Genomic DNA, 14,621 nt, shown 5'->3' on the forward strand with positions numbered 1-14,621 from the left:
GAAGAAGGTCATTGGCAAGCTAGTCTCTAGTCACCAGAATGCCTTTATCAAACACAGACAAATAACTAATGCAACTCTCGTAGCCAATGAGGCTATAGATTAGAGGATTAAAACTAGACACCCGAGCATTATGTACAAGCTTGATATAGAGAAGGCTTTTGACCAGTTGAACTGGGATTATCTAATCTCTATACTGTGAAAGATGGGATTTGGAGATAAATGGATAAGGTAGATCAAATTCAACATTTCAACAGTCAAGTACTCAGTGCTTGTCAACAGAGAACCAACAGGATTCTTATCACCCCAAAAAAGGATTAGGCAAGGAGATCCACTCTCCCCATTCTTGTTAATTCTAGCCATGGAGGGGCTAAGCAAGATTTTGGAGAAGGCCAGAGAATTACAGTGGATTCAGGGGTTCAGAATAGGCTCAGATATTGGGAACTCAATCACTATCTCTCACTTGTTGTATGCTGATGACACTTTGATCTTCTGTGTGGCCGAGAAATCTCAAGTTATGCACCTGAATCTAACACTTCTACTCTTTGAAGCTCTATCAGGGTTACATGTCAATGTGTTGAAGAGTACAATTTATCCTGTCAACCATGTGCCCAACATAGAGAAGCTCTTAGGTATCATGGGCTGTAGTATTGGGTCACTACCTACCACATACTTGGGTCTTCCATTGGGAGCCAAATTCAAAAATTGTGAGGTATGGAATGGTGTTATTGAAATATTCGAGAGGAAATTAATTTCATGGCAGCTTCAATATCTTTCTATGGGGGGCACATTAACTCTCATCAATAGTGTACTAGATAGCATACCAATATACTACATGTCATTGTTTTCTATTCCCAAGAAGGTGCTAAAGCAATTGGACAAAATCAGGAGAGACTTTCTCTGGGAGGGCAATAGAAACACTCATAAGTACCACCTAATAAAGTGGGGCAAAGTCACATAGCCAAAACTAAATGGAGGTCTGGGAGTCAGAGATCTAGATGTCCACAACAAATGTCTGCTAATGAAATAGCTTTGGAGGTATGGGACAGGAGAGTCAAGCCTTCGGAAACAGGTGATCAATGCCAAGCATGGGAAAAGAGACAACTAGAGTTTTAATAGTTCTAATGCACCATATGGAGTAGGTCCTTGGAAGTACATTAGTAAATTGAGGGATGAATTTTTTCAAAATATCTCTTTCAAATCAGGTAATGGGGCTCACATCAGATTTTGGAAAGACAAATGGCTAAACTATACAACACTCATGGATGAGTATCTTATCTTATACCAGATTGCTCTAGACAAAAATTCCTCCATAGCATAGAACAGAAATGGCAGTAATTGGGATGTTCATATCAGTAGGCCATTGCAGGACTGGGAAGTGGATAGCCTCATGGATATGCTAGCAAAAGTGGAGGGGTTCAATATGGATGTGAGCCAACCCGACACCAAATGTTGGGGGAGAATGGGCACCTTCACAGTGAAAGAATGTTATAGACAGTTTGGTACTCATAATCAAGTGCTAGATGCATGGCCTAGAAGTTAATATGGAAGACTAAGCTACCTATTAAAGTCATTTGTCATAACTGGATTTGCGCTCAATGAGGCATGTTTAACACAAAACAACCTAAACAGAAGAGGTTTTCAGTTGGTCAACAGATGCTACCTCTGTATGGAGAATGAAGAAACTGTCAACCACCTATTTTTGCACTGCCCAGTGTCCACCGACCTCTGGAACATGTTCTACTGTCTTTCTAGTTTGAAGTGGGTTATGCCACAGAATTTGAGAGATGCACACATGAGCTGGAGTTTATGGAGAGTTGATAAGACCATCAAAAAGATCTGGTTGATGATCCCTGGTGCTATTTTTTGGTGTTTATGGAATGAGAGGAATAACAAATGTTTTGATGGAATCTCAACTCCAAATCACTCTCTCAAAGCTAAATACTTACTCAATCTTTTTTGCTGGACTAAGTTAGCTACTGTAATCAGTACTGACCAATTAATGGATTTTGTTAGATCCTTTGTCTTAGAATGACAAGATATAGAGGGACTAACATTTAGTAGTATTTATGCCTTTCAATTTCCTTGTAACGTTGCATCTTCTAGATGCCTTTTGTTAATGAAACAACTTACTGTTGAATTTTGACAAGATTAATGTGAACTAGTGTGCACATTTGAAGCCTCCTTTTAGGAATAAATTGGTAGATGCATTTTTCATGCATTTACATTGCATGTTCACACTTAATATAATGTCATGCATGACATGATTAAGGCCATTTTTCTTCTATAAATAGCAAGAGTTTTGTTAATTTGAAATCATCTCTCACTTGCCTTCTTATCTCCTAAGGCATTTAAATCTTCTTTCTCTCTTGTAGTATTTCACTTGTATTTTTTGGAGTGAAATAAATGTTTGAGTTGATTGTGTTCGAGGACTAGGCAAAAATCAAATTTTGCCGAACCTCGTTAATTTCTAGTATTCTTTTTATTATTGTCTCATTTACTATTTATTAGCTACCTTTAGATATAGTAGTTGTGATTTAATCACTCTCTATATATTCGGCTTCCGCCACAATTGGTATCATATCCAAGGTTCTATCTTAGTATGCTCTGTGGTTGCAGCATAGTCTGAACTTTCACATCAGAAAAGAATTACTTTGGTGTTCTGTACTGTCAGCAAATAAATAGTATCTGTAGCAAAATTGGAGATAATAAAAATGAAGAATTCACATTGGGTGTTAGTAATACGTCGTTAGCATCTTCGCTTATGACAAGAATTATATCAAATGTGAAATTTGCAGTTGAAATTTTTGATGGGTCAGGATATTTCAGAAGGTGGCAAGTTGAGGTTCTTGATGTCCTTTTTCAATAAGGGCTAGATATTTCCATAGAAGAAAATAAACCAGACAATATCGGAGAAGGAGATTGGAAGATTATCAACCGTGTTGCTTGTGGTACCATTCGATCTTACCTCGCAAGAGAACAGAAGTATCCATACACAAAATAAACTTCTGCAAGTAAATTATGGAATGCGTTGGAGGATAAATTCTTGAAGAAAAACAGTCAAAATAAACTTTACATGAAAAAAGACTGTTACGCTTCACATATGTTCCTGGTAGGTACTACAATGAATGATCATATCACCAGCTTTAATAAGTTGGCGACATATTTGCAGAATATGGACGTGAACTTTAGTGATGGAGATATGGCCTTAATATTATTAAGTTCACTTCCGGATGAGTACGAGCACCTCGAAACAACTCTACTTCATGGGAATGATGATGTATCTCTCAAAGAAGTTTGTTCTGCCTTATACAGCTATGAACAAAGAAAGAGAGAAAAGCAAAAGAGTGGAAAAGGAGAAGCACTAGTTGTGAGAGGTCGTTCTTAAAATCATATAAGAACGAAGAAAGGAAGATCCAAGTCAAGATCCAGACCTAGCAAAGATGAATGCATCTTTTGCCGAGAAAAAGGGCACTGGAAGAAAGACTGTCCAAAGTTGAAAAATAAGGCCAAACCTAACAATGTGAAGGCTGTCATGGATTCAAATGTAGCTGATTGTGACGAATCTGATTTCTCACTAGTTACAACTCAGCCATTCAAACCATCTAACATATGGCTGATGGATTCAGCTTGTAGCTATCATATGTGTCCCAACATGGACTGGTTCATTGATTTTCAAGAAGGGGAATGTGGAGTTATTCACATCGTGAATAACAATCCTCTTACTGCATATGGTATTGGTTTAATCCGATTAAGGAACCATGATGGATTGATCAGAACATTAACAGATGTTTGATACGTACCAGAATTGAAGAAAAATCTCATTTCTGTAGGAGCCCTAGAGTCAAAGGGGCTCAAAGTCGTTGCAGAAAATAGGATAATGAGAATATGCTCCGGTGCACTAGTGGTAATGAAGGGAATTCGGCGAAATAATAACATGTACCACTATCACGGTAGTACAGTTATTGGGACAGCAACAGTGACATCCAGTGATGACAAGGAGGCAGAAGCAACCAAGCTATGGCACATGCGCTTGGGACATGCTGGAGGAAAATCCTTGAAGATTTTATCAGATCAGGGATTGTTAAAAGGAGTAAAGACTTGCAATTCGGAGTTTTGTAAGCATTGTGTCAAGGTGAAATAGACAAGGGTTAAATTTGGAACAACAATCGATAATACTAAAGGTATTTTGGATTATGTTCACTCTGATATTTGGGGTGCTTCCAAAACACCTTCATTATATGGGAAACACTATTTTGTAACCTTTATTGATGACTTTTCCCGAAGATTGTGGGTGTATACTATGAAAATCAAAGATGAGGTACTGGAAATTTTTCTCAAATGGAAGGCGATGATAGAGACTCAAACAGGCAGAAAGATAAAGTGTCTCCGCACAGATAACGGTGGAGAATACAAAAATGATTTTTACAATAAGATTTGTGAAGATGATGGCATTTTGAGACATTTCACCGTCAAAAATACACCACAACAGAATGGAGTGGCAGAACGCATGAACCGGACTTTGCTGGAGAAGGTTCGGTATATGTTGTCCAATGCTGGCTTGGGCAAAGAATTTTGGGCTGAGGCAATAACATGTGCATGCCACCTCATTAATCGTCTACCATCTGCCGCTATTGGAGGCAAGACACCATTTGAAAAATGATATGGAAAACCTCCTGAAGATTATAATTTTTTTACATGTATTTGGCTCAATTGCATACTATCATGTGAAAGAGTCAAAATTGGATCCGAGAGCAAAGAAAGCTATATTTATGGGGATTACTTCTAGAGTCAAAGGATACCGATTATGGTGTCCAAAGACAAGAAAAATTATATTTAGCAGAGATGTTACCTTTGATGAATCTGCCATAACAGATAAGGTGACAGTTGAATATGTCAAACAAACCGATGGTGCTTCAAAGCAGGTGAAATTTGAGGAAAAATTAATTTTCCCAAAACAGGGAGAAAACGAGAAAACGATAGAAGATTTTTCCCTGGAAGAAGAGTCAGTGGAAGGGGAGATTCCAACTCAGGAACCCCAACAACAACTTGAATCAATAGCAACCAGCAAGCCAAAAAGAACAATAAAGAAACTTGTTCATCTCATAGAGACGGTGGCTTGTGCAGCCTCAATTGTAGCTGATGGTGTTCCTACCACTTATAAAGACGCAGCCCAAAGTTCAGAAGAAGATAAGTGAAGGATTGCCATGAATGAAGAAATGCAGTCCCTTCATCAGAATTGCACATGAAAATTGGCCAATCTCCCGAATGGCAAGAAAGCAATTGGGTGCAAATGGGTATTCGCAAAGAAAGAAGGATTTTCTAACCAAGAAGATGTTTACTACAAAGCAAGATTGGTGGCCAAAAGGTACGCTCAAAATGAGGGAATTGATTACAATGAGATGTTTTCTCCGGTCGTGAAACACTCCTCCATTAGAGTTTTGTTGGCTTTGGTAGCACAGTTGAATTTGAAACTAGTTCAGTTAGATATAAAAACTATATTTTTACATGGAGATTAGGAAGAGGAAATCTATATGACTCAGCCAGAAGGATTCAAAGTTGCTAAAAGAAAAATATAGTGTGCAAACTTGAAAAATTGTTGTGTACGGATTGAAACAATCTTTTAGACAATGGTACAAACAATTTGACAAGTTTATGTTGCGGCAGAAGTACAGAAGAAGCAAATACGACCCTTATGTGTATTTGTGCAAGCTTGAAGATGGATCCTTCATATATCTTCTCCTATACGTTGATGATATGTTGATAGCTTCCAAAAGTCAAGAGAAAATTGAGAAGTTGAAGATTCAACTAAGAAAGGAGTTTGAGATGAAGGATTTGGGTGAGGTGAAGAAAATTCTTGGCATGGAGATAAAAAAGATAGACATTCAAAGAAACTCTATCTATCTCAGAAAGAATACTTGAAGAAAGTAATAGATCGATTTGGCATGAATGAGAACACGAAGTCGGTTAGCACTCCTCTTGATCCTCACTTTAAGCTTAGTGTTGCTATGTCGCCGAAGAATGAAGTTGAACGAGAGTATATGTCAAGACTACAATATGCGAATGCCGTTGGTAGTTTGATGTATGCAATGGTTTATACAAGACCTGATATTTCACATACTATCGGAGTTATAAGCAGGTATATGCATGATCCAGGGAAGGAGCATTGGCAAGCTGTGAAATGGATTCTACGGTATATTTGTAATACTGTAGATGTTGGATTGATTTTTGAGTAGGAAAATAGTCAGTATCTGGTTGGATATTGTGACTCGGATTATGCGGGTGATTTGGACAAGCGTAGATCAACTACTGGTTATGTTTTCACTTTTGCAAATGCACCAGTTAGTTAGAAGTCTACTTTGCAGTCAACAGTTTCTTTGTCTACTACTGAGGCAGAGTACATGGCAATTACGGAAGCTAGCTGTCAAGGAGGCAATTTGGCTTCAAGGGTTGCTTAGAGAGCTTGGTATTGGTCAAGAAAGCATCACACTATTTTGTGATAGTCAAAGTGCTATCCAATTAGCAAAGAACCAAGTTTATCATGCAAGGACGAAGCACATTGATGTTCGATATCACTTTGTACGAGATATTATAGAAGAAGGTGGAGTCATGGTGCAGAAAATTTGGACTACAGACAAACATGCCGATATGCTAACAAAAGTAGTGACTGCGATCGAGTTTCAACATTGTTTGAACTTGATCAACATTGTTGAACTTTGAAGATTGAAGTTGAAGACACAATCAAAATTTATCAGTAAGAGAAAATTGCAAAAGTGGAATCTTGCCAAGGTGGAGATTTGTTAAATTTTGACAAGATTAATGCGAACTAGTGTGAACATTTGAAGCCTCCTTTTAGGAAGAAATTGGTAGATGCATTTTTCATGCATTTACATTGCATGTTCACACTTAATATGATGTCATGCATGACATTATTAAGGTCATTTCCCTTTTATAAATAGCAAGGGTTTTGTTCATTTGAAATCATCTTTCACTTGCCTTCTTATCTCATAAGGCGTTTGAATCTTCTTTCTCTCTTGTAGTATTTTACTTGTATTTTTTGGAGTGAAATAAAAGTTTGAGTTGATTGTGTCTGAGGACTAGGCAAAAATCAAATTTTGCCGAACCTCGTTAATTTCTGGTGTTCTTTTTATTATTGTCTCATTTATTATTTATTAGCTACCTTTAGATATAGTAGTTGTGATTTAATCACTCTCTGTACATTCGGCTTCCGCCACACTTACTTCATCAAAAAAAAATTATTACTTTATCAATAATAACAAAATAAAAATCTTGTTCTTATGGTTCTCTAAGATGTCTTGCAGGCTGCTCCTCTCCCAGATCCTCTTCGTGCTTTAAAAGACAATAAATTCCTGAATAATGGATATCCTTATCATTGCAGGTAGATTTGGTAAAGAGACATTGTTTTCCTGTTTACTGGACCGGAGAAAATCGTCGTGTCTTAAGAGGTCACTGGTTTGCTCGTAAAGGGGGTATGGATTGGCTTCCGCTGCGTGAAGATGTTGCTGAACAGTTGGAGTTTGCATATCGCAGTAAGGTATTCGGCATCACTAAGAGTGGCACATCTGATTTATGCTTATCTAATAATCGTGCGTTGTTTCTACATGTTCCATTAGAGAATATCTGGCAGCATATGGCAGATGTTGCACTTCTACTACTTACTGTCAAAAATAAAATGCATGTGATAATTGTACCTTGTTATCTGTTCGTTTACTAATCCAAGATGTTCATTTTCTTTTTTATTAAATCTTTAATGCTGCTTTTCATTTTTTGTTGATTATCCAAAATTTTCCCTCAATACAAGTTGATGAGTTTTAGCTGGCTGCCACAGGTTTGGCATAGAAAAAGCTTTCAGCAATCAGGGCTCTATGCAGCTCGTATCGATATGCAGAGCTTCACCCCAATATGAGTTTGCTGAATTTATGGAGCTTTTGTATACTCCCTCCGTTCTAATTTCTGTGAACATGTTTGACTGGGCACGAAATTTAAGAAAAAATAAAAAAATTTGAAATTTGTGGTCCTACAAGTCAAAAAGGAGTCCAGAGTATTTGTATGGTTGTAAAAGCTTCTCATTAAGGGTAAAATTGAAAGTTTAAACAAAATTGCTTTCAAATTTAGAAAGAGGTCATTCTTTTTTTAACGGACCAAAAAGGAAATAGGTTCATATAAACCAGAACGAAGGGAGTATGTTTTTTGAGTCGTACTGTTAGTGATGCACTTGCTTACCACAATGCAGGGACTGCATGCTATTTTCACTGGAGAAGATGATACTTGGGAAGCCTGGCTAAATGCTGATGTGTCTGGTTTCTCTAGTGCTATGGGATTTGGGGTGAATGGCGTTAAGTTAAGGCGTGGATATGCTCCTCCTCAATCATCAAAACCAACACAGGCACTCATTTACACACTATCAAGTTTACTACTGTTGGTTCTCTTTGTTCTGATATCAAGTTTACCGATGTTGGTTTCCTTTGTTACTTATGATCTTCTAGTGCTCAGTCTCATTGCATCTTGTCTTTTTTAAGTGGCCACGGTGGGGGAGGAGTAGCGTGAAAGGCTTAAAATTGTTTGATACAAATGCTATAAAAGGAAGAGAGAAAATATCTTTGCTTCCCCCTCTCGTTACAACAACAACAACAACATACCCAGTCTTATCCCATACCATGTGGTCTGCGGAGGATAGTGTGTACGCATACCTTACCTTTACCTTGTGAGGATAGAGAGGTTGTTTCCAATAGACTCTCGGCTCAAGAAAATATAAGCACAACATTAATGAAAATATAGACGAAGGGACAATACCAAAAAGCCATATAAAAGTAGAATAAAAATAACAAGACAGTAAGGTGATCAACAATAAAAGAAAACAACGGTTAGTCATAAAAACCTACTACCAACAGAAAGCGAGACTGTGTGTCAATACTACTGTTATGAACACTCTAGACTACCTACTCTAGACTACCTACTCTACTACTCTAATCCTCGACCTTCATACCTTCCTATCAAGGGTCATGTCCTCGGTCAGCTGAAGTTGCGTCATGTCTTGCCTAATCACCTCTCCTCACCTCTTCTTTGGCCTAACTCTACCTATCTGCATGCCCTCCAATGTCAACCTCTCACACCTCCTCACCGGGGCATATGTGTTCCTCCTCCTCACATGACCAAACCACCTAAGCAGCGCTTCCCGCATCTTGTCCTCAATAGGGGCCACACCCATCTTGTCGCATATAACCTCATTTCTGATCCTATCTAACCTGGTATGCTCGCACATCCATCTCAACATCCTCATCTCTGCTACATTCATCTTCTGTACATGAGCGATCTTGACTGGCCAACACTCAGCCTCATACAACATCGTTGGTCTGACCACCACTCTGTAAAACTTACCCTTAAGTTTCGATGGCACCTTCTTGTCACACAAAATACCGGAAGCGAGTCTCTATTTATCTATCCCACCCCAATATGATGTGTGACATTTTCATCAATCTCCCCATCCCCCTGAATAATAGACCCAAGGTACTTAAAACTCCCTCTCATAGGGATGACTTGCGAGTCCAGTCTCACCTCCCCTTCCCCTCCTTGAGTCTTGCCACTGAATTTACACCCCAAGTATTCTGTCTTGGTCCTGCTCAATTTGAAACCTTTAGATTCCAGGGTCTGCCTCCATACCTCTAATTGCGCGTTCACACCATCTCGCATCTCGTCAATCAATACTATCATCTGCAAATAGCATGCACCATACACCTCCCCTTGGATGTGGAGCATCAGTACGTCCATCACCAGAGCAAACAAAAAATGGCTGAGTGTCGACCCCTGATGCAACCCCATCATAACCGAAAAATGGTTTTGAGTCCCCACCCACCGTCCTCACTTGGGTCTTTACTCCATCATACATGTCCTTAATCTACCTAACGTAGGCAACAGGTACCTCTAGCCTCCAAACATCTCCACAAAATCTTCCTCGGAACTTTATCGTATGCCTTTTCTAAGTCAATGAACACTATATGCAAGTCCTTCTTTCTCTCCCTATACTGCTCCATCAATCTCCTAACGAGGTTGATGGCTTCTGTAGTCGAACGCCCACGGCATAAACCCAAACTGGTTATCGAAAATAGACACACTCCTCTTCACCCAACTCTATCACTCTCTCCCAGACTTTCATAGTATGGCTAAGCAGCTTGATACCCCGATAGTTATTGCAATTTTGGATATCACCCTTGTTCTTGTATATAGGAACCATCGTGCTCCACCTCCACTCTTCGGGCATCTTTTTCGTTCTAAAAATGACATTGAATAGCCTAGTGAGCCACTCCAAGCCTGCCTTGCCCGCACTCTTCCAAAACTCTACCGGAATTTCATCCGGCCTGGTCGCTTTGCCCCTGCTCATCTTACGCATAGCCCCCTCAACTTCATCAACTTTAATCTGCCTACAATACCCAAAGTCACAATGACTCCTGGAGAGTTTCAAATCACCCAGTACAATGCTCTTGTCCCCATCCTCGTTCAAGAGACTATGGAAGTAGGTCTGTCATCTCCGACGGATAAGCCCCTCATCAAACAAAACTCTACCTTCTTCGTCCTTGATGCACTTCACTTGGTCCAAGTCACACGCCTTCCTTTCTCGCGCCTTGGTTAACCTGAACAACCTCTTATCCTCACCTCGTCCCTTGAGTTCCTCATACAAACGACTAAAAGTTGTAGTCTTGACCGCCGTAATTGCTAGCTTTGCCTCTTTCTTAGCCAACTTATAATGCTCCCTATTCGCCATCTTCTCCTCCTCGTATACACTTTCCACTAGCTTCAAATACGCTGTTTTCTTGGTTTTCACTTTTTCTTGCACCTCTCCAATCTACCACCAGTCTCCCTTGTAACCGCTAGAGTAACCCTTTGAGACCCCTAATACATCTCTCGCGGCTTTCCTAATGCACTGCGCAGTCGTGGTTCACATAGCGCTTGGGTCCCCACTACTCCTCCAAGCCCCCATAGTCACCAGCTTGACCCCCAACTCCTACGCTTTAGCTTCCGTCAATGCTCCCCACTTTATCCTATGGTAAGAAAGTAAAAAATAAAAACGTTCAAGAAAAATAGCTAGTATTTGGGAAAATTTGGATTGGGACTGCATGCATGTAGACTTGATCACTTGGTTCATAAAATGTTATATTCCAACTATGCTGGAAAAGTCAAATAAGTGTCGTGAAGCTTGTACCAGCTTTCAAATTGCAAAAAGCTACTGGCTTGGAAATTGCAGAAGCTAAGTTAGCAGGAGGAGGCAAGTCATGCTAATATCCTCCTTTGTGGGTCTTCTTGTTGTTATCGGTCGATTGTGAGAAAATGATAAAAGAGAGCTTGTATTGAATTAATTATGAAAGCCATACAGAAGGGCTCCTTGCATAGGAGTTAACACTTTAGGACTAAGAAAAGTTTATAATGTGGCAAATTATGTAATAGAGTAAGTAATTAAATAAGGCATACTTAATTTGAGATTTCTACTTATGATAGGAATACGAAAATTATAATATTGTAATTATGTAAAAGAGAAGATAATTAAATAAAGAATATTTGAATACTGAAAGTTCTACTTATGATAGGATTGACAAGAATGTTAGATATTATTAACCTGAACACATGAAACGAATTTAGAATATTTTAACATATACATCACCATTTCGTTTTCCGTGATCCTTGTTTGGTTGGGTTTTGAGTTTAAGAAAGAAAAGAACTTAAACATGCCATAACATTTTGAACCTTGTGATTTTAAATATAACATTACATTTGTTTGGCTATAATACTTGTCATTAAGGGCAGAAGGGAAAGAGTAAGTTAAATTATTTTTAAATTTAGAGTGGTCATTCTTTTTGGAAGAGAGTAACAGACTGAAGAGGAAATAGCGTTACATAAACAGGAACGGAGGGAGTAATTGATTTGATTTCTTGACTTCTAATACTCCCTCTAAAATTTGAGATAATTAAACAACTTGAGTTTGCGAATCAAAACTAAAAAGTGGAGTCGAGTATGACAAGAGGAGCTACTGTTTGAAGATGTGGCACTTGTGATTAGACAATGATATGACAACTAATTGGATAGTTGCGTGGCCATTGTTGAATTGTGTGATCCGTGCATTTGAAAGTTATAGCTATTAGAGAGAATTTTAATTGATTTATTTTATGTCTATACTACCCCCATCGTATGGTGAGTGATTCTTTTTATTCGGTCAAGCACGTGAGAATATTTTCATTTTCTGTTTATGGTTGATATTCTCTCTAATAACTTAAGTTTTTAGATGAGTTGGTCACATAATCCAATATGGTACCAACAAAATAGAGGTTCTGAATTCAGTTCTTATTTGTCCTCATTGATAAAACATTACGAGCTGCTTGGCTCAATAGAAAGAATAGGGTCAGATGTAAGTGAGTGGGTGTGTTATAGACCTAAAGTAAGTAATATAAGTGTCCTTTTAAGAGCAATTAAATGGATAGTGACATGGCGCTGAATGGTTGATGTGTCAAAGGTACTACGCAGACTAAACAAGAGTGAGGAACCAAGATGTGATTTTTTTGGATTCAAAGAATCAAAATGTGATTCTTTTGGATTCAAAAAACTAAAATGTGTGAAAAAATAATTAGTGACCATAACATATATAACACCCTTTTATAAGGCGTTATACCTTAACGACCATTTGCCCAATTAAGTAGAGCGCCCTTTTTTAAGGCGTTATATGTTTTACTCAAACGGGCGAGAAGGTATAGCGTCCTCACTTAAGGCGCTATAGTATAACGCCCTTACCTAAGGCGCTATACTTACATAAATAATTGTCCCTTCCCCTTCAGCTTTTTCAAGTCGACAAGATAATACACATAATGTGGTATTTTACCGCGCTATATTTTGCGTGATAATGATTCTTTCGGGTATAAAAAAGCTTCTTAAACTGAACCAAGTCATCTGTATTTCAAAGACCTTTTAACAAGTGGTTCAAAAAGAGGTAAAAGGATGAAGGTAGTTCAACAGATCCCCATGGAACACGTCTTAACATTATCGATCCCTACCTTGAAAAATATATGCTAGGTTGCTACACTGACTTGGTTGATAACAAGTGGTATGGTGTTCTACGTACCTTGAAAAATAAGCCTATCAATATACATATTGATCTCAAAGTTGCAGGGCACATTATTGAGGGCGAAGCGCATTCTACAAAGCCTGAAGGTATGCGAATTTGGGGCAAAAAACTACAATGGGTTTTCCTTTACTCAAAACGGTGTGATTACGAAGTACTATGTCGCTGGCATGGGCTTGTTGTGCCACAAGCACTGTCTGCAACCTTCCAAACAAACACACACAAAGATGAACCAGAAGTGATTCGACATTTAATGAAAGAGATTCTAGAGATGGAAAAGGCACTAGTTGTTCATCATGCAATGGATGATCTTAACTTACTGAGAGGAATGGAGGCTCAGTACTGGGATTCATTAGAAAATGATAAAATGTATAGAGATAATGATTATCCTGTTTTCCCAACAGTTGTCGAGTAGGAGGGACTACCTAAGTTTCTACCACAGACGTTGGACGTAGGAGTCCCATATTGTTGTAGAAATCAAGCAAGTGGACTTCTTGATGATAGCGATGAAATGCGAGAAATGTGTGTCAACTGGGATCTAGATTACGATGCCCTCGGTGTCGAAGGGTACGTACACGATATTGATGGAGAAGACGAAGACAGTGACAATAAAATAGTGCCAGACAGCGACGATAATGACGAATGATAATTTTTTTTCTTGGGGTGTATGTTAAATTGTTGTACTGAAGTATTAATGCTAAATATCAATAAGACTTAACACCAATGGAAACATAATTTTATTTCATACATTCTGCAAGATGAACATGTACATACACTTATTACAATAAATTATTGAAATACAACACTACGGGTATCCTTGATAATTGGGCACATTGCATGAACTTCTACCGGGAGCTGAATTACTACCGCTACCCAAACCAGCTAAAGGACATTTACGACGGTCGTGTCCTGTTTGCGAGCATATGCCACATTTATGTGCATAAACGGTATCACCAATATCCATTTGGTTCCGTATACGCGTTCTTTTTTGCACTTATCGTTGACGCAAATGCTCCTTGTTACACACCATTTTAAATGGTTCCGGCAGCCAATAATGCTCAGCACCCACTGGCTGCAACTGTCCACTATAGGTGTTTAAGTATGCAGTAATACTATATTCTTTATCAACATAGCTGGTTGTCGCAAAACCTGTATGTTAAAAGCACTTCATGGCATGTGAGTACGGCATGTGGTAGATGGACCATTTTTCACAAGAGCATAACCTTCTGGCTTCATTTACGGTGTGTGTATTATTCCCCCGATTTTGATGGATAGCGATGCGAACTTCAAAAATATTCTGTTCGTTGCAATACTGTAAATATGAATGCCAATGTGCTCGCCTCCTGTATTTCTCAAATCTTTTCATTGGTATTGGCATAAATTCAACACCCCTTTCCATCAATGACGATGCACCTCTAGCCCTTTCAACAAACCTCTCTGCCATCTGCTTGAATGACATCCGCATCATGGCAGTGACAGGCAATCCACGTGCAGATTTCAA

The 14,621-nt window shown here is 38.7% G+C and overlaps 1 protein-coding gene across 1 annotated transcript; it reads left to right on the top strand.

The window, feature by feature from the left end:
- The first annotated feature begins 507 nt into the window (after window positions 1-507).
- LOC104088597 (phospholipase SGR2-like) lies at window positions 508-8,803 on the top strand. Its single transcript, XM_018768272.3, has 2 exons — window positions 508-7,552; window positions 8,252-8,803. The coding sequence occupies exons 1-2, from the start codon at window positions 7,490-7,492 to the stop codon at window positions 8,534-8,536; spliced, it is 348 nt and encodes a 115-aa protein (XP_018623788.3). The 5' UTR covers window positions 508-7,489; the 3' UTR covers window positions 8,537-8,803.
- Window positions 8,804-14,621: the final 5,818 nt, after the last annotated feature.

Source organism: Nicotiana tomentosiformis, chromosome 6 (genome assembly GCF_000390325.3).
Source record: "Nicotiana tomentosiformis chromosome 6, ASM39032v3, whole genome shotgun sequence".
In the NCBI taxonomy this organism is placed as follows: domain Eukaryota; kingdom Viridiplantae; phylum Streptophyta; class Magnoliopsida; order Solanales; family Solanaceae; genus Nicotiana; species Nicotiana tomentosiformis.